Below are 26,038 nucleotides of genomic sequence, written 5' to 3' on the forward strand. Positions count from 1 at the left end.
GTTAACGCTCCGTTGGGGTGTTGAATGTTGTTTGTGGGCATAATGCCAGGCATCCAAGATTTACCGCCCAGCCGGTAGATTTGGTTACTGGTTAGCGCCGGCGCAAAAACCTAACGCCCCGCCATCCATTTTGACAGATCATGACATCAATCGTCATGCAACACTGCACAAGCCCCCCCCCCCCCCCGGATGGAACATTCGGCCGTAACACCTCATTTATCGCCCGCTCCAGGAAATGCCTGAAAAAGACAGGCAGTTCCAGGGTGCGGCAGACGGTATTGGCAGCATTTTTAAATGGAGGGATGAGGATCCTACATCGCAGGTCATAGCGCACATAACGCTATGTGAGCCTCCGACTTGCATACTTCACTTTTATCTGCCATTACATTGCCCTTACAACTTCAGTGAGAACATTTAATGGGGGTATTACTAGTTTGCCACTGTATCATGCTCCATGCTATTGACAGGCGGCATCAAGCTATAAGAAGGACTCTTGCCCGTGTCGACCCACGGATGAGGAGAGGCTGAAGATGTCCGGGGAGGAGGCCTCACCCGCCATGGGTTTAGAGGCATCAATGCTCATACCTCCAGCTCTGTGAGGAGCGATGTGAGAGAAGGCTGCGCTTCCGAAAGGAAGTGCTGACAGAGATATGCCATCTCCTACAGGCAGACTGATGCCTGGATCGCTCTGGAGGCAGCCTTCAATATTCCCTTCAACAGGTATCCGAATTCATTGTGGTGTGCTGCATGCTGCACAACTTGGCCATCATGAGGGGCCAGGCATTGCCAGTGGGGATTGCATTCCCACCTCAGGAGGAGGAGAAGGACGAAGAGGAGCCTAGTGAGGCTCCCATTGGTTGCCATCCCATCTATGGGGGAGGCAGCGTGGAGATGCTACCGGACCAAGAGTCGCAAGTCGCCAGCTCGTAATGGACCGGCTCTCCTAAATGGAGGAAACTGAGGGATGGAACTAATACTGGACACACTATTTTCCCCCCATAAAGGCACATCTCTGGTGAACGTTGGAATGATTCACAAGACACCAATGGCAAATAATGATTCATATATTTTATTGCAACAGTCACAAAAACTCCCCCTACCAAAATAAAACCATACAATATAACAACGTTAGGTTGCAGGGCACTAAACAACAATTAAACTTCTTTACTGCCACAAGTTTCGGCTCGGGTACGCAAAGTCCATTGTGTAACGCTTCCCCAAATTACATTTTGCCGAAACTTGCGCTAACTATTTTCAGACACTATCTTTAACGACCTGCAAAAAACGCAAAAACCCAAAATCCAGCCCTTAGTGTTTCTACGTTGCTATTATTGAGTATGGATCTTGTTGGTTGTGTTCTCCATAGCTTTGCCCTCTGTATCAAGATTTTTCCTTGGATTGGGTCCATCTGCTTCATCCCCTTTCCTAGGGATAGTCTTAAGATCTGAGCTTTGCAAACCTTGGTGTACAATTGTGTAGAAGTTTGTTCTACACCCTTCATAATAGTACTGAAAATAATATTTGGCACTATGAATTGTTGACCGATTATACTCTTGTTTTCTTCTGTTTATGTTGCTCTGAAAATATATTAAAAGTTTGTGGTGACTAGTTGAGAGAAATTAACCAAATCTGTTTGACATCTAGCAGGTTGCTTTTGGCATTTTATTACACATGATTTGCTTTTCGCTTCATTCTTCAGATGTCATTATAAGAAAACAATAAAATGTATTTTTTAGTATTATGTTTAGCTGGGCAGTGAGTGTGGGTTGTCATGTATAAAGTAAAAGCTGGGATTTGTTCACCAAATCATGCTGTCAAAGAACAATTTGACCAGAACGTTGTAGCATGTAAAAATAAATACCCATTTTTCATGGATTAGAGTAAGCCTTTTTGCTAGTCTTTTACATGCTATATATCATTCCCAATGGAGACCGTGAGCAGGCAAATTTGCTGTAATCTCTCCCGATTGGGCCTCTGAGCTGGTTGCCATGAAGTGAGTAAGAATGGCAGGATTTGACTTGCCCTTTGTTTTTCCGCTGTCTGTGTACATATGCTTTGCTCATTGCCCAGAAGAAGATGATAAATTTGCTGCATGGGGAGTTGCAAGTACGAACCTGCACCTTAACATTCTGCAGCACAGCATATCACCACCACCTCAGTATGGAGTAAATTAAACATAGCATTTCAAATATAAGTTTAAAAAAAAAAAAATTGCTTTATTTACATTATACTATGGTCAGTACAAGCTGGTTCTTTTCCTTTCTGCGCCCAAGACCATCAATGTAATCATTGCATTTTCTCGTTCATCAGGACACGACAAAAATGTGACTGATTTTGCTGACCTCTTTAAATGCTCTTGCAAGATGTCTATCTAGATTCGGTGACGTATTCGCTAACCTCCTCAGCTTACCATCTCTTTCCATGAATTTCATGATGTGTCTCTCTCTCCCAGAACACACACAAAAACAGACTTTATTTAAAACATTTACTATCCTTCCTGTTAGGGATCTTTAAATATCTGCTTTCTGTGAATATATTTATAGAAATGCTCGTCATTTCTTTTAATATTTCTCATTTTCTATTTTAGCTCTCGGGACCATTTTGTTAATCCATGTTTTTTTATATTTGTCTCAGGCCACCTTTGTACTTTAGGAACATTCTCTTTTTTGCCCTCCTGTATTCCTCCATTGTTGATTGCATTGGTCATTTTGCTTGAGAGAAATTAGGACTTTTTTTTCTGAACAGAGGAGCTTTCAGGTTATTTGATTGAGGCATGTAAAAATTGTGAAGAAATGAAGCATGGTAGATAGAAACAGACTTTTTAATGGGTGAGGGGACATAGACATAAGATAACATACAATGACGGACAGGAAAAGACCCTCTGGTCCATCCAGCCTGTCCCACACAATTGTATTACCTTGTGTATTACAATGGGGCTTAAATTGCGGTCGGAGGCTTCCCGCGGGCAATTGCCTCCGGCCTGAAACATTTCTATGAATTTACCTGGTGGTCCCGGAAAAGCGTGGGATTCATTTGGGGAGGCCTTCTCTTCCCGCACTGCGAAGTATGCTCCCGTACTCCAGGTTCCCACGCAGAAGCTGCAGTCATATGTGACTGCTCAGCCAATCAGGTACAGTATTCCACAGCTTTCTCATTAATAGCAACGGGAACTCCGTATCTATCACACTAAGAGGCTGCAGGGTGATTTGGACAGGTTAGGCGAGTGGGCAAATACATGGCAGATGCAGTATAATGTGGATAATTGTGAGGTTATCTACTTTGGGGGCAAAAACATGAAGGCAGAATATTATCTGAATGGCGGTAGATTAGGAAAAGGGGAGGTGCAGCGAGACCTGGGTGCCATGATTCATCAGTCATTGAAGGTTGGCTTGCAGGTACAGCAGGCGGTGAAGAAGGCAAATGGTATGTTGGCCTTCATAGCTAAGGGATTTGAGTATAGGAGCAGGGAGGTCTTGTACAGGGTCTTGGTGAGGCCCCACCTGGAATATTGTGTTCAGTTTGGTCTCCTAATCTGAGGAAGGATGTTCTTGCTATTGAGGGAGTGCAGCGAAGGTTCACCAGACTGATTCCTGGGATGGCAGGACTGACATATGAGGAGATACTGGATCTGTATTCACTGGAGTTTAGAAGGATGAGAGGGGAATCCCATAGAAACATATAAAATTCTGACGGGAATGGACAGGTTAGATGCAGGAAGAATGTTCCCGATGTTGGGGAAGTCCAGAACCAGAGGACATAGTCTTAGGATAAGGGGTAAGCCATTTAGGACTGAGATGAGGAGGAACTTCTTCACTTAGAGAGTTGTTATCCTGTGGAATTCCCTACCGCAGAGAGTTGTTGATGCCAGTTCATTGGATATATTCAAGAGGGAGTTAGATATGGCCCTTGCGGCTAAAGGGATCAAGGGGTATGGAGAGAAAGCAGGAACGGGGTACTGAAGGACTGATCAGCCATGATCTTATTGAATGGTGGTGCAGGGCCGGATGGTCTACTCCTGCACCTATTTTCTATGTTTCTATGAGTTCTCATTGCTATTAATGAGAGAGAAAAAACAAAGACACTAAACACATGTAATAAAAAATAAAAAAACACACCTCACATAATTAAAATTAATTGAAATTAAAGTTAATAAATATCTGAGAAATGTTTTTTTTCCGAGTTTTAAAAAGTTTTTTTAATTATGGTTAAAAATAAATGTAACTTAGTGGGCAGGGTTTTTAAAAATATGTGTTTTTAAAATTTAATTTCATTATATTTTTGTATGTTTTTATACTCTTATGTCTATAAAAGTAGGCTATGCTTTTATCAGGAGCAAGAATTTTGAGGACATTTGCTGGGCAAAATCTGGGTAAATACCGCAATCTTGTTCTTGCAAATGTCCTCGCTCCCGATATGCGTGAGATCGGAAAAGCCGGTTTTCAGCACATGTGCATTGTGCGCTGAAAACCGGCTTTTCCGATGCCTTCCCGGGTCCGTAGAAACTCTGTATGGACCCGGGGAGGCCGGGATTTCAGGGCCAATATATATTCTCCACCCCACCCAAAGCCATGTGATCTCCTGGGAGAGGCAAAAATACAGATTAAAAACCTAGGCCAGGTTTGGGAGGAAAAAATTGAGGGAATTTCCTCTCCAATCCCCTGGGCGACCGAAACTAGTTTAGGCGATTGCTCTGGCCCTGATAATTCTATGCAGTACCTACCTTTTGTATGAGGTGATCTCTGACCCAGCCAGAAACGGGTCCAAGCTCTCGCTTGAAGAAATTAAGTGAATCAGCATGAGCCTACAGCCTGTTCTAGAGGTCCACTATTCTCTGGGAAAAGAACCACCTCCTGATATCTAACCTAGATCTACAAGGGTTAAGTTATGAGGAGAGATTACACAAATTAGGGTTGTATTCCCCAGAATTTAGAAGGTTAAGGAGTGATCTGATTGAAGTTTTCAAGATATTAAGGGGAACAGATAGGGTAGATAGCAAGAAACTATTTCCACTGGTTGGGGATTCTAGGACTGGGGCGAGTGGTAGAAGTTTGGAACTCTCTTCTACAAATGGCAATTGATGCTAGATCACCTGTTAATTTTAAATCTGAGATTGATAGCATTCTGTTAACCAAAAGTATTAAGGGATATGTGCCAAAGGTGGGTATATGGAATTAGGTCGCAGATCAGTCATGATTTCATTGAATGGCAGAACAGGCTCGAGGGGCTGAATGGCCCCCTACTGTTCCTATGTTCCTTATATAACTTAAAATTGTAAACCCTGGTCCTCCCTAACCAAATTATTTGGAACACAATCTATTCCCATCATCATTTTTATAAACCTCGATATGCTTATAACCCTTAAGTCTACGCTTCTCTAAAATGTAGATTCCCAGCTCTTTTCGCCTATCTTGATAATTAAGATGTTCTGAACTGGGAATTAGTTTAGTATTCCTCCTTTGCACCCTGAATATCACCTACTAACTGAGGCCTGACCAATGACTTGTACAAGGCCAAAATATTAGGCTTATACATAAGAAATTCATCACAAACATTTTATTTATTCGGGATGTGGACATTGCTGTAAAATGGATCATCGGTTTTAGTGATGTTGATTGAGAAAATAAATGTTGGCCAGTCAGTGGGAGAATCTTTTATGTCTACCTAAGAGGTATACAGATCTTCGGTTTAACATCTCATCTGAACGATGGTACCACTGTCAGCCTAGATAATGTGCTCAAACCTCTGAACTCATGACCTTCTGACTCAGAGGTGAGAGCGCTACCCACTGAGGCAAGACTGATACTTATCAGGAACTTTGTCAGGAAAGGAAACTGTGTCCATTTTATCCCCTCCCAAACCTGGATTGTCTCAGCCAGCTTTTAGACTGAGTTTGTGTAATTTAGGACAAATCCGGATTAAATTTGCGTATTCCTGGTCTGTTTAGCTTACTACCACACATGCAATACATTTATCCGGTATGCTATTATGGAAGCTTTCTTTTTAATTTTACAAATTACAGAATGATACTCATTCCATATATTTTGTTTCATTTTACAGGGTGCAAGGTTTTCTGGAATTTCAGTCGGATTCCCACAAGCTCCCCAACGTTCTTCTGTTAGGCGATCATATGGAAGATCAAAACGTTTCAGTATAACCAGGTCCTTGGATGACTTGGAAGTAAGTGTAAAAATTCTGTGGTCCAATGCACAAAATCTGATGCCCCGGCTTCTATTCTCTACTACTAACTGTCTTCTTAAACCCCTCTACCCTGTCTCCTCCACCCACACCTCCGACAATTAGTGTGAGGAGCTCATGGACATCTTTGTATCTAAGATTGAGACCATCCGTTTAGCTGCTTCTGCCACTTCCCTTCCTTCCCCTAGCCCACCGGGTAAAACCTCCTCTAAGGAACCCCCCTGCCCAAGCCCTGACCACATCTTTCTCCAGTTTCTCTCCGATCTCCCCTCATTACCTCTCCGAGCTCATCTTGTCCATGAGACCCACTTCCTGCTCCTTCGACCCTATTCCCACTCAACTTCCTTTTCTGGTTCCCACACTAGCTGACATTGTTAACTGTTCTCTCTCCTCAGGTACTGTCCCCCTCCTCCTCAAATCTGTCATCATCACCCCTCTCCTCAAAAAAAACCTAATCCTTGACATTTCCGTCCTTGCAAACTACCACCCCATCTCCCTTTCCTTTCCAAAGTCCTTGAACGTGTTGTTGCCTTCAAAATCCGTGCCCATCTTTCCCGCAACTCCATGTTTGAATCCCTCCAATCAGGTTTCCGCCCCGCCACAGTACCGAAACGGCTCTCATCAGAGTCACAAATGACATCCTTTGAGACTGTGACAAAGGCAAACTATCCCTCTTTATCCTTCGTGACTTGTCTACAGCCTTTGACATGGTTGACCACTCAATCCTTCTCTAACGTCCCTCCATCGTCGTCCAGCTGGGTGGGATTGCACTCGCCTTATCTAACTAATCGTAGCCAGAGAATCACCTGCAATGGCTTCTCTTCCCACCCCTGCAGCATAACCTCTGCTGGCCCAAAGAATCTATTTTTGGCCCCCTCCTAGTTCTCATCTACATGTTTCCCCTTGGCGACATCATCTGAAAAAACAGCGTCAATTTCCATCCCGCTCTACCTCACTACCATTTCTCACGACCCCTCCATGGTCTCTAATTTGTCAGACTGCTTGTCCGACATCCAGTTCTAGATGAGCAGCAATTTTCTCCAGTTAAATATTCTGAAGACCGAAGCCATTGTTTTCGGTCCCCGCCACAAACTCCGTTCCCTAGCCACTGACTCCAACCCTCTCCACAACACCTGTCTGAGGCTGAACCACACTGTTCGCAACCTTGGTGTCATATTTGACCCTGAAATGAGCTTTTGACAACATATCCGCAGCATAACTAAGACCGCCTGTTTCCACCTCCGTAACATCACCTGTCTCTGCCCCTGTCTCAGCTCATCTGCTGCTGAAACCTTTATCCATGGCTTTGTTATCTCTGGACTTGACTATTCCAACACATTCCTGGCTGGCCTCCCACATTCTACCCTACGTAAACCTGAGGCGATCCAAAACTCGGCTGACTGTGTCCTAACTCGCACCAAGTCCTGCTCACCCACGATCCTGTGCTCACTGACTTACATTGGCTCCCGCTTAAGCAACACCTCGATTTCAAAATTCTCATCCTTGTTTTCAAATCCCTCTATGGCCTCGCCCCCTCCCCCCCCCCCCCCAGCTCCCCGAGATATCTGCACTCCTCTAATTCTGCCCTAAGCTCTGGAATTCCCTTCCTAAATCTCTCCGCCTCACTACCTCTCTCTCCCTTCTTTTAAGACTCTCCTTAAAACCTCTTTGACCAAGCTTTTGGTCACCTGCCCTAATTTCTCCTTATGTGGCTTGATGTTTTACTACACTAAAGGTGCTATATGTTGTTGTTGTTACCCTGTGGCGCCTCCACTAAGTGTCTAGCAACTTTCACTGGTCAAAACGACCATGGTAGTTGCTCCTGCCACTAGACTGTACAAATTGCCTTGGGGTCCAGTCTGAGTGATAGATCCCTAATTAGCATATATAGTTGGAGCGGGAAAAATCCCGTTTCATTTTACCTTCTGTTCCATCTGGTTTGTGCCAGGAGCAGTGGATTAAGATCTCTCCTATTTGTACTAAAGTTGCCTTATTTAGACCATAAGGACTCTTTGTCGATGTTTATCAGCATAATGTTGGCAGTATTGAAATTTAGAGAATTAGAAGCAAAAAGGAATGTGGATGAATAATTACAAAAGATTTTTTTAAAGAGGCAATAACAGGTCGGTAAGCACCTCAGTCGGGGCGGAGGTGCCGACATTTGTGAAATTCCCCTCCTTTATTTTTGTGACAGTGGACGTTCCCACCCTGTCGGCTGCGCGCCAACCCCTTTCCACCCCACATGGGAAATTGCCCCGTGAGAGCGGAGTGGCCGCTGGTCAGTGCTCCCGACAGCTCTCTGGATGGGAGGCTCCTTGTAGCTGGACGTGCGTCCGCCCTTCAAGGGGAGGGTGCACTGCCGCGGCCACCATTTCATTTTAATTGTTGGCCAGCTCTGAAGTCAGCCTGACAATGGCGGCCATGGATTCGGCTGGGCCGCCAACAGGAAGCCCGGCAACCCTCTCTTGGGTACTGGGCCGCTGACCCGGCCGAAACCCTCCTGGTGGCCCAATGGGTGCCATTAAGGTGGCTGCAGAGTTCGCAGCGGCCCTCCCCTTTAACTGAAGGAGACGGACGTTGTGACATTGTCAGCACAGCACTCATGAGTCCATCCGCCTTCCGTCCTGTTCACCTCTCACTTCCGCCCCGCCGCAGCCGCACTTCACTGTCTCGCCGTATAAAAACTAAAAAAGAGGGCAAAATCCCTCGAGACAGAGCTCCAACGATTGGGGTGGTAAATCCTCAAAGAAATTGGTGAGTGCGCCCTGTTTCGGTTGGAGGGCAATTTCAGCCCCTTAGTCTTTTCGTAAAACTAGCCTTCTGAAGTGTCATTGTATCTCACCATTGAAAAATGAGCTAATATGGCCAATCTCTTGTCTATCTTGGCAAAGTTTCTTGAGAAACCTCTTTCTGCCAATTACAATTTGCGTTTTTATTACTGGTTGCATTCAGGAAAGGGGGTAAAATTAAGAACATAAGAAGTAGGAACAGGAGTATGCCATTCCGCCCCTTGAGCCTGCTCCGCCATTCAATAAAGTCATGGCTGATCTTCTACCTCAACACAAAGTATTTATTTAATTTCTCTGCCATTTCCTTATTATTTCTGCTGTCTCAGCCTGTAAGGGACCCACATTTACCTTTGCTAACCTTTTCCTTTTTACATACCTATAGAAGCTTTTACAGTCTGTTTTTATGTCTCTCACTAGTTTACTCTCGTATTCTATTTTCCTTTTCATTATCAATTTCTTGGTCCTCCTTTGCTGAATTCTAAAATCCTCCCAATTTTCAGGCATACTACTCTTTTTGGCAACATTATGGGCCCAAGTTTGCCCCTCCGGTTAAAACGGCACACCCCGTGAGGTGTGCTGACTTTGTAGATGAAAAACGGCGCCGAAAACTTACCTCAGTATTCTCCCCGCTCCTTGAAATGTTGCAGGCGTTGGCGTGGTGCAGCACAAGCAGTGGTGGGCGGAGCCAGGTGTCGGTGCCAAAACCAGTGCCGGGACCTCTGCACATGCGCGCTAGAGTGTGTGCGCATGTGCAGTAGCTCCTCGCCCCCACAATCTCTGCGTGTGCTCTGCAGGCTGTGTGGCAGGGGCCCGAAGCACGCCGCCCCTAGCCCTGGCCGAATGGGCTCCCTCATCGGTGGCCCGCTGCCTTATCCAGCCACACCAGTAAAAGAAGTTCTGAGAGAACCAGAACCCCAGCAGGTTGTCAGTGAAACCCTGTAGCTGGTTAGTATGCTGATGTTTTCCACAAAGGAATCAGTTTAGAAGAAGGAGATTGGGTTTAGGTTAGGTGTCCAGTGTCTGAAACAAATGGGAAGCATTGAGACAAATCATACTGGTAATGTTCACAAGGCCACACAATGGATGGAGTAAGTGCACTGCACTTAGTCTATACATTGTGATGAGTATTTATATGCCATTGGTTAGAATAAAGTAGGAGTCAGCAAAAGAATGCTATTGAAGGTACTGAAAGGGACTGTGTAGGAGTAGTTTGGACAAGGTTACTTTGTTTTTATTTGTTATTGATTGATTGATTGCTTATTACTTTGGTCTTGGTGGTTTAGGTACAGGGTTCCTTCTATTTTTTATTAATTAATTGTTTATTACTTTTTGTGCTTTGTTTAGTGCTTTGTAAGTCTTGGTGCTTTAGGTGCAGGGTTCCTTCTATTTTTTATTAGTTAATTGTTTATTACTTTTTGTGCTTTGTTTAGTGCTTTGTAAGTCTTGGTGCTTTAGGTGCAGGGTTCCTTCTATTTTTTAATTGTTAATTCATTGCTTATTACTTTCTGTGCTTTGTTTAGTGCTTTGCAAGTCTTGGTGCTAGGTGCAGGTCCTTTCAGCTTCCTTGTATTTTTTATTTGTTATTGAATGCTTATTTTTGTGCTTTGTTTACATAGAAACATGGAAATTAGGTGCAGGAGTAGGCCATTCGGCCCTTCAAGCCTGCACCGCCATTCAATAAGATCATGGCTGATCATTCAACCTCAGTACCCCTTTCCTGCTTTCTCTCCATACCCCTTGATCCCTTTGGCCGTAAGGGCCATATCTAACTCCCTTTTGAATATATCTAACGAACTGGGTTCAACAACTTTCTGCTGTGGTTAACCACTCTCTGAGTGAAGAAGTTTCTCCTCATCTCAGTCCTAAATGACTTACCTCTTATTCTTAGACTGTGACCCCTGGTTCTGGAACTCCCCAGCAACGGGGATATTCTTCCTGCATCTAACCTGTCCAATCCCGTCAGAATTTTATATGTTTCTATGAGATCCCCTCTCATTCTTCTAAACTCCAGTGGATACAAGCCCAGTTGATCCAGTCTCTCCTGATATGTCAGTCCTGCCATCCCGGGAATCAATCTGGTGAACCTTTGCTGTACTCCCTGAATAGCAAGAACATCCTTCCTCAGATGAGGGGACCAAAACTGAACACAATATTCCAGGTGTGACCTCAGCAAGGCTCTGTACAACTGCAGTAAGACCTCCTTGCTCCTATACTCAAATCCTCTAGCTATGAAGGCCAACATGCCATTTGCCTTCTTCACCGCCTGCTGTACCTGCATGCCAAACTTCAATGACTGATGTACCATGACACCCAGGTCTCATTGTACCTCCCCTTTTCCTAATCTGTCACCATTCAGATAATACGTGCTTTACATGTACTGATTGTTTAGTGCTTGGTGCTTTAAATGTACTTATGCTTCTTTAATGTTGTGAAGGTGTTTAGTGCTTTGCAAGCCCTCTCACTTCCCCCCCATCTCTGGCTACCTGCACTGATTTCTTAACTCACCTCAAGGTTTTTCTGTGCAGCCAGAAGTGGCCACATACGGCGGCCTAAGTTAGTTTGGAGTAACTTTTAGCTGTCTAAACTTACTTAAATGGCCAAAACAGGCGTAAGTGACTGGTAACGTCCCCTTTTGGAAAAAAAAACTAAATTTAAAAAAAAACCTAACTAACTCACTTACACTGGAGCAAATTAAATGGGCAGAATTGCGATTTTTAAGATACTCCAAAAAAATCTAGTTGTTCCAAAACAAATGGAGCAACTCCAAGGCAAACTTGGGCCCTATAAGCTTCTTCCTTTGATCTAATACTATCTTTAACTTCTCTTGTTAGCCACGGTTGGACCACTTTTCCTGTGGGTATTTGTGCCTTTAAGGAATGTATATTTGTTGTAAATTATGTATTCATTCATTAAATGCTAACCATTGCTTGTCTATCATCATACCTTTTAATGTAGTTTCCCAATCTACCTTAGCCAACTTGCCTCTCATATCTACGTAGCTTGCTTTGTTTAGATTTAAGACACAAGTTTCGGATTTAAATCACTTTCAAACTCAATATAAAATTCTATCATATTTTGGTCACTCTTCCCTAAAGGCCCCTTTAACTACAAGGTTATTAATGAATACTTTCTCTTTGCACAATACTAGATCTAAAATAGCCTAAAGAAAATACTCAGACTCCAGTTTGGGATTGGATTTTGTTTGTTATGTGGTCGGGCAAGCTGCTTAACAATCTGTCAAAAATCTCATTTGACTGACATTTGCAGTTTAGCCCAGATGTGCAGTAAACATGAAAGATCAAAAGCAGCAATTTTATTTATTTATATGCGGTTAGTTGCTCACAAGTGTGCTTTGAACTGCTATACATTGGCAGCTGAGTACGTGGTCTAATTATTGAAAATTCCCTCCTGTGAAACTGCTGAAATTCCATTCTATGGTTCCATAGTTTTAAATCTTTGTATTGTTGCACTGAAAATCTGAATAAGTATATTTAGCGGATATAAAGATTCCCAATTTGTTTAAAAAGTTTCTAAGAGTTGTTAAAAAGTCTAAGATGTAAGTCAATAATAGATTATAAAAGTTTCCCCAATTTTAAAAGTTTCTAAAAGTTGTTAAAAAGTCCAAAATATAGATTAATAATAGATATTTAAAAGTATTTCGGTTGAGTGTAAAATGTGAGTTTTAAAAGTTCTCCCAAATTGTTTAAATAAGTTTAAAGGTTGATTAAAAGTTTAAAAATTAATTAAAAGTTGGTTGGGAGTATAAGACGTTTGGTTGAACGCCGCTGCCTCGGTCCCTTCTGCCGGTTCAACGGCCGCTTCTGTCCCGGGCCGAAGGGACCCCGTGCCGGCCGCCTCTGTCCTGGGCCGAAGGGACCCCGTGCTGGCTGCTTCTGTCCCGGGCCGAAGGGACCCAGCGCTGGCCGCTCCCGCCTCCGGCCGAAGGGACCCCGCGCCGGCCACCCTGTCCCCGGCCGAAAGGACTCTGCACTGGGCCCCGCGCCAAAAGGACTCTGCACCGAAACTTTTTAAACAAATTGGGAATCTTTATTAACTTTTAACTTTTAAAATAACTTTGGAAGTCACCTTCCTAATGTCTGCCCCTCAACCAAGTCTCGGGCCATCCACCATCAATGGCGCTACTCGGCGCTTAGCTTGTGTCCAACACTTCGCTGTAGGCAATTAGGCTTATAGAGTTGTGCCTGGTCTCCATTTGTCTTGGACTCCCTTGCTACTGGACCAAGACCTTGTTCAGCTAAGTCCGTGTGGTTGCCGGTGTGCAGCGGCCACGCCACATTAAAAAAACTCACGTACAGACATCTTCTACTTCGCTAATATGAAGTTCGGGACCTGGAATGTCAGGACCCTCATGGACAATCCCAACAGCAACAGGCCGGAACGCCACACCGCGATAGTTGCCCGAGAACTCAAACGTTTTGACATTGACATTGCCGCCTAAACGAGATCCAGCAGACAGGGGAAGGCCAGTTGAAGGAACATGGTGGAGGTTATACCTTCTTCTGGAAAGGGAAACCAGAGGCAGTACGCCGCCTTCATGCAGTCAGCTTTGCCGTCAAGAATAGTTGGTCAACCGCCTCAAAGACTCCCCCTGTGGGGTTAACAAACGCCTCATGACCCTTCGTATTACCCTATCCCGGAACCAATGCTCCACAGTCAACAGTGCGTACGCCCCTACGCTCGATACAACGGATGAGGCTAAAGAGGGTTTTTATTCCAACCTCGAGACATCCTTGTCCCGCGTCCCCACATGTGACAATTTGATCCTCCTGGGTCGGCAAAGACACAGCCCTCTGGGGAGGCGTGATTGGCAGAGAGGGGGTAGGGAAAGCCAACTCCAGTGGTACCCTACTCCTGACAGAATGTCTAGAACATGAACTCCTCATCACCAACACCCTGTTCCGCCAGAGGGACAAATACAAGGCATCGTGGCAACACCCTCACTCAAAGCTCTGGCATCTGCTTGACTACGTCATCGTCCAAGCCAGGGATCGCAAGGATGTGCGCATCATCGCGCATGACAGGAGCTGACGACTGCTGGACGGACCACCGCCTAATCCGATCCATCATCAACATTAACATTGGCCCAAAGCAGAGGGGACAGCAGAAGCAGTTCCGCAAAAAAGTTAATGCCGGGGCACTTAGAGACCCAGCTAAGAGAGCCCTATACAGCCAGCGCCTCACAGCCAATCTGGCGTGCCTTAATGACCCTGAGATGCTGAATGCCCACAGCACTTGGTCTGCCCTCCAGGCCTCTATAACCAGTGCCTGTGAAGAGACACTTGGTCACTCAACCAGAAAACATCAGGACTGGTTTGATGAAAGTGATCAGGAGGTTGAAGAACTAACAGATCGCAAGCGCAAAGCATTTCTGAGCCTCAAGCAACAACCCAATTCGGGAGCTGCGAAACAACATTTCAGACGGCTCAAGGCTCAGGTCCAACAAAAAATCCGGGACCTAAAGAACAGGTGGTGGATGGAAAAAGCACAGGTGATACAACAACTGGCCGACAGCCACGATATGCGAGGATTCTTCACTGGAGTCAAGGGCACCTACGGTCCAAACTCTCAAGGCCCCACCCCACTCCTGGCCAAGAACAGGGAAACACTCATCAAGGACACCGAGGCTGTCAGGGCCCGATGGAAGGAGTGCTTTGAAGATCTCCTCAATCGAGACTCTGCCTTTGACTCGAGTATTCTCGACTCCATCCCGCAGCATGCGACCCGCCATCAACTCAGTGAAACTCCAACGTTGCACGAGGTAGGCAAAGCCATAAAACAGCTGAAGAAGAATAAGGCTACGGGTGCGGATGGAATCCTTGCTGAGGCGCTAAAGTATGGCGGAGAGGCGCTGTTGGCGCGGTTACATGACCTCATCTCTCTCATCTGGAGGGAGGAGAGCATACCGGGGGATCTGAGAGATGCAGTGATCGTGACCATTTTTTAAAAAGGGGACAAGTCCGACTGCGGCAACTACAGGGGAATCTCCCTACTATTAGCCACTGGGAAAGTTGTCGCTAGAGTTCTCTTCAATCGACTTCTTCCTGTGGCTGAGGAGCTCCTCCCGGAATTACAATGCGGATTTCGTCCCCTATGGGGCACAACAGACATGATCTTTGCAGCGCGACAGCTGCAGGAAAAATGCAGGGAGCAGCGCCAGCCCTTATACATGCCATTTTTCGATCTTACAAAGGTCTTTGACACTGTCAACCGTGAGGATCTATGGAGCGCCCTCCTCTGTTTCGGATGCCCCCAAAAGTTTGTCAACATCCTTCGCTTGCTTCACGATGACATGCAGGCCGTGATCCTTACCAACAGATTCATTACAAACCCAATTCACGTCCGGACCGGGGTCAAATAGGGCTGCGTCATTGCTCCAACCCTCTTCTCAATCTTCATCGCTGCTATGCTCCACCTCACAATCAACAAGCTCCCCGCTGGAGTGGAACTAAACTACAGAACCAGTGGGAAGCTATTTAACCTACACCGCCTCCAGGCCAGGTCCAAGATCACCCCAACCTCTGTGATTGAGCTGCAGTATGCGGACGACGCCTGCGTCTGCGCAAGTTCAGAGGCTGAACTCCAGGACATAGTCAGTGTACTCACTGAGGCATATGAAAGCATGGGCCTTACGCTTAACATCCGTAAGACAAAAGTCCTCCACCAGCCTGTCACCGCTTCATAGCACCGCCCTCCAATTATCAAGATTCACGGCGCGGCCCTCGACAACGTGGACCATTTCCCATATCTCGGGAGCCTCTTATCAACAAAGGCAGGCATTGATGCGGAGATTCAACATCGCCTCCAGTGTGCCAGTGCAGCCTTCGGCCGTCTGATGAAAAGAGTGTTTGAAGACCAGGCCCTCAAATCTACCACCAAGCTCATGGTCTACAGGGCTGTAGTAATACCCGCCCTCCTGTATGGATGCATGGACGATGTATAGAAGGTACCTCAAGTCGCTGGAGATATATCACCAACGATGTCTCCGCAAGATCCTGCAAATCCCCTGGGAGGACAGGCGCACCAACATCAGTGTCCTCGATCAGGCTAACATCCCCAGTATTGAAGCACTGACCATGCCAGATAAGAGACTCCCAAAGCAAATGCTTTATGCGGAGCTCCTTCGTGGTAAACGAGCCAAAAGAGGACAGCGGAAACATTATAAGGACACCCTCAAAGCCTCCCTGGTAAATTGCGACATCACCACTGACACCTGGGTGACCCTGGCCGAAGACCGCCCGAGGTGGAGAAAATGCATCCGGGAGGGCGTTGAGCTCTTTTCGTCTCAACGCAAAGAACGTGAAGAGACCAAGTACTTTTCTATGTTCTTTAGACTTTATAAACTTACCATCGCTATTGTTCTTACAGAAAAATGTAGATGTGTAACTGCTGTGGGTTTTGAAAGAGATATTGAGCCTGATAACTCGGCAATTCCTCTGATAATGAGTAGATTTGGTTGTAAGCTTTGGCATTTGAAAAGCCTTGTCACACTGGTAATTGTTTTCCTGATTGATGTGGAATGATGGCACAGGTGGGGCGGATGGTGGTTCGAGAGACGGGTCGGTGGGGTGCTTGATTTGTCATGTGCTCCTTCCGCTTTTTGTGCTTGGCTTCCGTGGGCTTCCAGCAAAGAGACTCAAAGCCTTCTTGGATGCTCCTCCTCTACTTTGAGTGGTCTTGGGCCAGGGATTCCCAAGAGTCGGTGGGGATGTTGGATTTTCTAAAGGAGGCTTTAAGAGTGTCCTTGAAGCGTTTGCTTTACCCTCCTGGAGCACGTCTGTCATGACGTAGCTCAGAGTAGAGTGCTTGTTTCGGGAGTCTAGCATCGAGCATGCGGACAGTGTGGCCCGCCCACCGGAGCTGGTCGAGTGTGGCCAATGCCTCGATGCTGGGGATGTTGGCCTGAGCCACAATTTGCAGGATTTTGCGGAGGCAGCGTTGGTGGTACTTCTCCACGCTTTGAGGTGCCCACAGTCCATATCTCTGAAGCATATAGGAGGGCAGGTATCACTACTGTTTTGTCGACCATGAGCTTGGTGCCGGGTTTGAGATCCTGGTCTTTGAACACTCTTTTCCTCAGGTGACCAAAGGCTGCATTGAAGGCGGTGTTGGATTTCGTCATTGAAGTCTGCCCTTGCTGATAATAGGCTCCCAAGGTATAGGAAGTGGTCCACATTGTACTGTCAAGTTCGTGTGATAGCTGGTGTGCAACGGCTGCCCCACGTTAAAAGAATTCATGCACAGGCATCTTCTACCCTTTAAAATGAAGTTCGTGGCCTGGGACATCAGGACCCTCATGGACAACCCCAACAGCGGCAGACTGGAACGTCGTACTGCTATCATTGCCAAGGAACTCGGATGCTACGACATCGACATCGCCGGCCTGAGCGAGTCACAGCGGGCAGGGCAAGATCAGCTCAAGGAACAAGGTGGTGTATGCACCTTCTTCTGGAAAGGCAAACCAGAAGAAGAACACCGTTTCCATGGGGTTCGCATCGCCATCAAAATTAAGCTAGTTTGGTGACTTAGAGATTCCCCCTCTGAGATAAACGAACGCCTCATGACACTTCGGCTCACCCCAACCAGGAACCAATATGCTACGGTCATCAGTGCATACGCCCCAATCCTGGAAGCTACCGATGAGGTCAAAGAGCAATTCTACTCCAGCCTTGAACAATCCCTGTCCCGAGTCCCAAGGGGCGACAAGCTGATCCTCCTTTGCAACTTTAATGCCAGAGTTGGAAGGGACACAGACCGATGGAGAGGGGTGATTGGCAGGGAAGGGATAGGGAAAGCCAACTCCAATGGTATTCTCCTCGTGAGCATCAAAATGCTCAGAACATGGTCTTGTCATAACCAACACCTTGTTTCGTCAAAAAGACAAGTACAGATGCGACATCCAAAATCCTGAGTTCCAGAATGTTCTGGAATCCGGACACCAGGCCAATCAGTGACGGGGTCGTCCGGAAACCGGAAAATACTCCAAAATCCGGACTCCCTCACCTCTGCGCGGCCGACCTCCCCCGGCCTCAGCCCGACCTCCTTTGCCCACCCGGCCCCCCTGCCTCAGCCCGACCTCCACTGGCCTCAACCTGACCTCCGGCAGCCCGATCTCCGGCGGCCCGACCGACTGACCCCCTCCCCTGCCCGATCCCCTTCCCCCGCCCCTACTGACTCTACCTCCCCCCAGGCAAAGACATTCCAAAATCCGGAACGGCCTCGGTTCCAAGGTTTCCGGATTTCGGATGTCACACCTATACAAGGTATTAAACTGAAACCCTGGCTGCTCTCTCAGGTGGACATAAAAAATCCCATGGCACTATTTTTAAGACGAGCAAGGGAGTTATCACTTGTGTCTTGGCCAATATTTATCCCTCAATTAACATCCCAAGAACAGATTATATGGTCATTATCCTCCTCCTGTCATTATACTCCTCCTGTCATGCTCCTCCTGTGCCATGTGGGAAATCAGGCACACCTCCAGTGTCCCTGACGACTATGTGTGCAGGAAGTATATCCAGCTGCAGCTCCTGCTAGACCGCATGACGGCACTGGAGCTGCGGATGGATTCACTCTGGAGCATGCGCGATGCTGAGGATGTCGTGGATAGCACGTTTAATGAGTTGGTCACACCGCAGGTAAAGGTTACAAAGGCAGATAGGGGATGGGTGACTATCAGGCAGAGCAGGAGTAGGAAGGCAGTGCAGGAGTCCCCAGCAGTCATCTCCCTCCAAAACAGATATACCGCTTTGGATATTGTTGGGGGAGATGGCTCACCAGGGGAAGGCAGCAGCAATCAAGTTCATGGCACCGTGGGTGGCTCTGCTGCAGGAGGACAGGAAAAAGAGTGGGAGAGCTATAGTGGTACTAGATTCTAGAGTAAGGGGGATAGATAGGCGTTTCTGCGGTCGCAACTGAGACTCCAGGATGGTATGTTGCCTCCCTGGTGCAAGGGTCAAGGATGTCTCGGAGCGGCTGCAGGGCATTCTGGAGGGGGAGGGTGAACAGCCAGTTGTCGTGGTGCATATAGGTACCAACGATATAGGTAAAAAAGCGGGATGAGGTCCTACAAGCTGAATTTAGGGAGCTAGAAGTTAAATTAAAAAGTAGGACCTCAAAGGTAGTAATGTCAGGATTGCTATCAGTGCCATGTGCTAGTCAGAGTAGAAATAGCAGGATAGCTAAAATGAATATGTGGCTTGAGGAGTGGTGCAAGAGGGAGGGATTCAAATTCCTGGGACATTGGAACCGGTTCTGGTGGAGGTGGGACCAGTACAAACTGGACGGTCTGCACCTGGGCAGGACCGGAACCAATGTCCTAGGGGGGAGTGTTTGCTAGTGCTGTTGGGGAGGGGTTAAACTAATCTGGCAGGGGTTGGGAACCTATGCAGGGAGACAGAGGCAAATAAAATGGGGGCAGAAACAAAAGATAGAAAGGAGAATAGTAAAAGTGGAGGGAAGAGAAATCCAAGGCAAAAATCAAAAAGGGCCACATTACAACAAAATTCTAAAGGGACAAAGAGTGTTAAAAAGACAAGCCTGAAGACTCTGTGCCTCAGTGCGAGGAGTATTCGTAATAAGGTGGATGAATTAAATGTGCAGGCAGCTATTAACGATTATGATATAATTGGGATTACGGAGACATGGCTCCAGGGTGACCAAGGCTGGGAATTCAACATCCAGGGGTATTCAACATTCAGGAAGGATAGACAGAAGGGAAAAGGAGGTGGGGTAGCGTTGCTGGTTAAAGAGGAAATTAACGCAATAGTAAGAAAGGACATTAGCTTGGGTGATGTGGAATCTGTATGGGTAGAACTGCGGAATACCAAAGGGCAGAAAACGCTAGTGGGAGTTGTGTACAGACCACCAAACAGTAGTAGTGAGGTTGGGGATGGCATCGAACAAGAAATTAGGGATGCGTGCAATAAAGGTACAGCAGTTATCATGGGCGACTTTAATCTACATATAGATTGGGCTAACCAAGCTGGTAGCAATGTGTTGGAGGAGGATTTCCTGGAGTGTATTAGGGATGGCTTTCGAGACCAATATGTCGAGGAACCAACTAGAGAGCTGGCCATCCTAGACTGGGTGTTGTGTAATGATATAGGACTAATTAGCAATTTTGTTGTGCGAGGCCCCCGGGGAAGAGTGACCATAATATGGTAGAATTCTTTATTAAGATGGAGAGTGATACAGTTAATTCAGAGACTAGGGTCCTGAACTTAAGGAAAGGTAACTTCGATGGTATGAGGCGCGAATTGGCTAGATTAGACTGGCAAATGATACTTAAAGAGTTGACGGTGGATAGGCAATGGCAAACCTTTAAAGATCATATGGACGAACTTCAGCAATTGTATCCCTGCCTGGAGTAAAAATAAAACGGGGAAGGTGGCTCAACCGTGGCTAACAAAGGAAATTAAGGATCGTATTAATTCCAAGGAAGAGGCATACAAATTAGCTAGAAAGAGCAGCAAACCGGAGGACTAGGAGAATTTTAGAATTCAGCAGAGGAGAACAAAGGGTTTAATTAAGAGGGGAAAAATAGATTATGAGAAGAAGCTTGCCAGAAACATAAAAACTGACTGCAAAAGCTTCTATAGATATGTGAAGAGAAAAAGATTAGTGAAGACAAACGTAGGTCCCTTGCAGTCGGATTCGGGTGAATTTATAATGGGGAACAAAGATATGGCAGACCAATTTAACAAATACTTTGGATGTGTCTTCACTAAGGAAGACACAAATAACCTTCCGGAAATACTAGGGGTTTGAGGGTCTAGCAAAAAGGAGGAACTGAAGGAAATCCTTATTAGTCAGGACATTGTGTTAGGGAAATTGATGGGATTGAAGGCCGATAAATCCCCGGGGCCTGATAGGCTGCATTGCAGAGTACTTAAGAAAGTAGCCCTAGAAATAGTGGATGCATTGGTGATCATTTTCCAACATTCTATTGACTCTGGATCAGTTCCTATGGACTGGAGGGTAGCTAATGTAACGCCACTTTTTAAAAAAGGAGGGAGAGAGAAAACAGGGAATTACAGACCGGTTAGCCTGACATCAGTAGTGGGGAAAATGTGGGAATCAATTATTAAAGATGAAATAGCAGCGCATTTGGAAAGCAGTGACGGGATTGGTCCAAGTCAGCATGGATTTATGAAAAGGAAATCATGCTTGACAAATCTTCTAGAATTTTTTGAGGATGTAACTGGTAGAGTGGACAAGGGAGAACCAGTGGATGTGGTGTATTTGGACTTTCAAAAGGCTTTTGACAAGTTCCCACACCAGAGATTGGTGTGCAAAATTAAAGCACATGGTATTGGGGATAATGTACTGACGTGGATAGAGAACTGGTTGGCAGACAGGAAGCGGAGAGTCGGAATAAACGGGTCCTTTTCAGAATGGCAGGCAGTGACCAGTGCCGCAGGGTTCAGTGCTGGGACCTCAGCTATTTACAATGTACATCAATGATTTAGATGAAGGAATTGAATATAAGATCTCCAAGTTTGCAGATGACACTAAGCTGGGTGGCGGTGTGCGCTGTGAGGTGGATGCTAAGAGGCTGCAGGGTGACTTGGACAGGTTAGGTGAGTGGGAAAATGCATGGCAGATGCAGTATAATGTGGATAAATGTGAGGTTATCCACTTTGGTGGCAAAAACAGGAAGACAGAATATTATCTAAATGGTGACAGATTAGGAAAAGGGGAGGTGCAACGACTCCTGGGTGTCATGGTACATCAGTCATTGAAGTTTGGCGTGCAGGTACAGCAGGCGGTGAAGAAGGCAAATGGCATGTTGGCCTTCATAGCTAGAGGATTTGAGTATAGGAGCAGGGAGGTCTTACTGCAGTTGTACAGAGCCTTGGTGAGGCCACACCTGGAATATTGTGTTCAGTTTTGGTCTCCTAATCTGAGGAAGGACGTTCTTGCTATTGAGGGAGTACAGTGAAGGTTCACCAGATTGATTCCCGGGATGGCAGGACTGACATATGAGGAGAGACTGGATCAACTGGGTCTTTATACACTGGAGTTTAGAAGGATGAGAGGGGATCTCATAGAAACATATAAAATTCTGACGGGATTGGACATGTTGGAGGCAGGAAGAATGTTCCCGTTGCTGGGGAGTTCCAGAACCAGGGGTCACAGTCTAAGAATAAGGGGTAAGCCATTTAGGACCGAGATGTGGAGAAACGTCTTCACTCAGAGTGGTTAATCTGTGGAATTCTCTACCGCAGAAAGTTGTTGAGGCCAGTTCGTTAGATATATTCAAAAGGGAATTCGATATGGCCCTTATGGCCAAAGGGATCAAGGGGTATGGAGAGAAAGCAGGAAAGGGGTACTGAGGTTGAATGATCAGCCATGATCTTATTGAATGGCGGTGCAGGCTCGAAGGGCCGAATGGCCTGCGCCTGCACCTAATTTCTATGTTTCTATCACATTGCTTTTCGTGGGACCTTACTATGTGCTAATTGGCTGCCGCGTTTCCTACATTACAACATCGGCTACACTTCAAAAGTATTTTATTGGCTGTAAAGTGCTTTGGAACGTTATGAGGTTGTGAAAGGTGCTGTTTCTTTTTTTTATATATATAAGTTTGATCTGGCTAACTACAAACTGGACTAGTAAGGGGAGCAATATTTGAGTGAAAACCAGTGTCAATGAGTATTTAATGTTATAAATTATTTCAAATTAATACTTTATTTTACTGACAAGCCACTAAATTATGTCTGGTAGGACATTGCATAACAACAGGTTTGATTTTCCTCCCCTCTTGATTTCAGGCTTGTGTTGCAATCAAAGATTTTAAAATTCCCGAGTGACAGGATATTTTTCTCTGTTAAAGGTTTTCTTTTTCTGAGCATGCTTGTACAACGTTGTTGTGCAGCCTGAGGGCATTTAACATGCTGAGGCAGTGGGCAGCTGGAGAAATAGCTTTTAGTCTGGAGAGAGAGAGAACACGGAAGGGAGGAACCGGGGGAATGATGGTACTGTATCAAACAAAAATATTTTTTCACGTAACATCTTAGGAAAGTCATACATTGGTATTAAACAGTGTACATCTAAAATCCATGAGCTATAATCTGTGCCAAGGACATTTTCTGAAAACTTCACTGTACATGGAGCATACTTGCATAGACACTCGGGTAAGAAAAACCATTGTGCTTTGCTTGATCTGGTGCTGGGCATAAAGGATGTAAATATTTTAAGTTCTAAAAAGATTAGTAATACTGGTTAGAATTGTAAACTTAAAAGTTGTAAATTAAGCAAAATTAACGAATGCTTTATGATTATTTGCCATTATGACTATTGTAAGTAATGGGAAACAAAAAGACCCAGAGTATGAGATGCTCTGTTTAAAAATTAATGTTGTAGGTGTGGAATATGAAGTGCTAATATATGATTAGCCTTGATCAGTTTTACTATTACTATTTCTGAGTATATAAAAACTAAAAAATTGGTTAAGCATCGAGGGAAATGATATTTGTCTTCAAACAACTTGAAAAAAATGTAATTTTTGGCTTACTTAAAAAACTGTTAACAAACACAATTTATCTGGTTTAACAAAATTGGCAGATTTATTTGCGTTAGTTAACACTTTATATTAACTACGAATTAGAGCAGCTTTTGTAGCGTTTTAGCCAAACAGCAGGGGGTAGTAATGCTTTTTTGTATGGCCATCCGGAGAAAAAAGTTCACCACTTTATTATGCCTCAGTCAACATCGAATTAAGTTTTCTATTTGGAGATCAGCGTTATGACCAGTGTTCCCTCTAAGCTGTGCATAGACCCGCAGCAATCTTTAAGGCCGCTCACAAGCTCTCAAGCGGGGCCGTGCATAAAAAGTAAAGGTACTGTGGATTGAAAAAACTGGCTGCGCACAGCAACAACATTGTAGAGCAAACATTGATTATGCGCATTTGTGTATATTCTCTTATGATTGAAGTTAAATATAAATCTGTTTATTTTTTCAATTCTATAACTGATGTGAAGTATATATAAACCTTGTTATAACACTACTTTCATACACTGCCAAAGATGGCTGGCATAGGTAGACTTGTATTGCTCTTGCTATCTGCCATCAACAAGTACAGCGTAGGGAGCATACTATTTTTGCTTTTCCCTATATTGTGCTCCTAGTGAATACTACTAATGAATGTTATTTGTTGCTGCTTCCTGCTGTTATATAAGATGTGGTGGTTCAGACATTAAAGTAGTGTCTGGGTCAAGTCTGGTTCTGCTAGCAGCAGGATTATTTTCCATTGCTATATGTACACTCTAGTTATCCTGCTAAATATGGTTTTTGCAGTGTCTTGCACTATAAATTGGCTTGAGTGTAAGCACATTCCCTTTTTAATGAGACATTTTCTCCCCACCACCTTTCTTGTTTGGACATGGCAAGTATTTGCTAGTGGTACTCTGATTGGTGGAAGGAGCTGTACGGAACTTGGCTGAGGTGACTCTTGATTTTCCTTCCTCCTCTGTAGGAAAAAGTCTGCTCACAATTCATTGCCTCTCCACAGTGTTATAGCTGAGATCGGGTGAAGGATTGCACGGTGCAGCACATTATTTATTGAAGATGCTGCAACCTGCACCATTTGACGTGTTGCTAAAATTATATTCAGCTCAGCTCTCGGCTAAAGTTAGCGTAATCTGACATTACAGTGGATTTAGTGTCATTTTGGATGTTTAAACTATTCGCATTTAAAAACCTAATAGGGGAAGAAATTGGGTGCATTTGTGCCTCCTGTTAGCACTCCTGGGGGGGTGGGGGTGCGGCACTGACATCGACTCCCGCCATATTGGACGGAAGTTTAGTGGCAACGCTACGATGTTACGCCCCGGTCTCCTGCGCTTGGAGACCGTGATGTTACCGCCGTGCACATTGCCCTGTTACCACCCTGCACCCAAAATTTACTTTCGCCCCCTTCAGCAACATCGGGCGAAAACACCGGCAGCTGCAGGAGGCATGGATTAGGCAGCCGGTCGCTACTGGGAAGATGATTAAAGGCGAGATGGTTGAGGTAAGTAAAAAAAAAAAATCCTAACCTTTGTTGTCGTCGTTTTCTAGAGTGCTGGGCTGATCGCACGGGTTGGCCGTTCGCTTGGTGATCCAAGCAGGTGACTTTTAAAATGAAACGTCTGCAACGATGGCCCATCCCTTTAAGGGAGGGAAGGGCTCTTTGAACTCAGCAGCATTGCACGGCCCAGTGTGCAGCGCTGCTCAGGTTTCTTCCCCGCCTGTGTCCTTTAGTCCTCCAAGAAGTAGATGGAGCGCATGATTTACCGCTCCACCTCCTTCCTGGAGCCCGAAAGCCAATTTTTTGAAAGCTGAGATGCATTAGTACCTGGCGCTAAGTTTCCTTGCTTTCAAAAGTTACTGCCCCCAAACAGGGCGATAATGAATTTCGCCCCCATAGTTTTGTATGGTGAACTGTATCAAAAACAGCACTGTAATGCTTCCTGCATTGTTGTGAAATTTCAGATTAAAGTCTCAAAGCAATTTGAAGATTGGGAGAGGAACACGCGCGCAAACATGTTGGCCCAAGACTCGCTGAAAATTGGGCCTTGGGCCTTATTAAGAGTGCAAGAGCAAAGACGTATAAGCATACAAAAGCAAGAAAGTTATGCTCAACCTTTATAAATCACTTGCTATGCCCCAACTGAAGTATAGGATGTTAAGGCCTCAGAGAGGATGCAGAAGAGATTTACTAGAATGTTACCAGGGATGTGGGACTTCAGTTAAGTGGAAAGACTAGAGAAGATGGGGCTGCTGTCCTTAGAGTAGAGAAGGTTAAGGGCAGATTTGATAGAGTTGTTCAAAATCATGAAGGGTATTGATAGAGTAAATAAGGAGAAACTGTTTCCAGTGGCAGAAGGGTTGGTAACCAGACGACATGGATTTATAGTAATTGGCAAAAGAACCAACAACAACAACTTTTATTTATATAGCATCTTTAACATAGTAAAATATACCAGGGCACTTCATCGGAGTATTATAAGACAAAATAATTTGACACATAGCCACTTAAGGAGAAATTAGAG

At 45.3% G+C, this 26,038-nt stretch overlaps 1 protein-coding gene across 6 annotated transcripts in view; it reads left to right on the forward strand.

Moving 5' to 3' along the window:
- The window catches only part of rgs12b (regulator of G protein signaling 12b), a 413,483-nt gene that overhangs the window by 98,282 nt on the left and 289,163 nt on the right, over positions 1-26,038 (forward strand). For 5 of the 6 annotated variants that reach the window (XR_011592975.1, XM_070877883.1, XM_070877890.1 and 2 more), the window contains exon 3: positions 6,058-6,177. Coding sequence is in view for 5 of the 6 variants with exons in the window: in XM_070877883.1 (XP_070733984.1) it covers positions 6,058-6,177 (120 nt within the window). In the remaining variant the exon portion in view is untranslated. Of the gene's footprint in view, positions 1-6,057; positions 6,178-22,919; positions 22,982-26,038 lie in introns of those variants that run through there. The other variant, XM_070877908.1, reaches the window with a different exon arrangement.

Source organism: Pristiophorus japonicus, chromosome 1 (assembly GCF_044704955.1).
Source record: "Pristiophorus japonicus isolate sPriJap1 chromosome 1, sPriJap1.hap1, whole genome shotgun sequence".
NCBI classification, from domain to species: Eukaryota; Metazoa; Chordata; class Chondrichthyes; family Pristiophoridae; genus Pristiophorus; species Pristiophorus japonicus.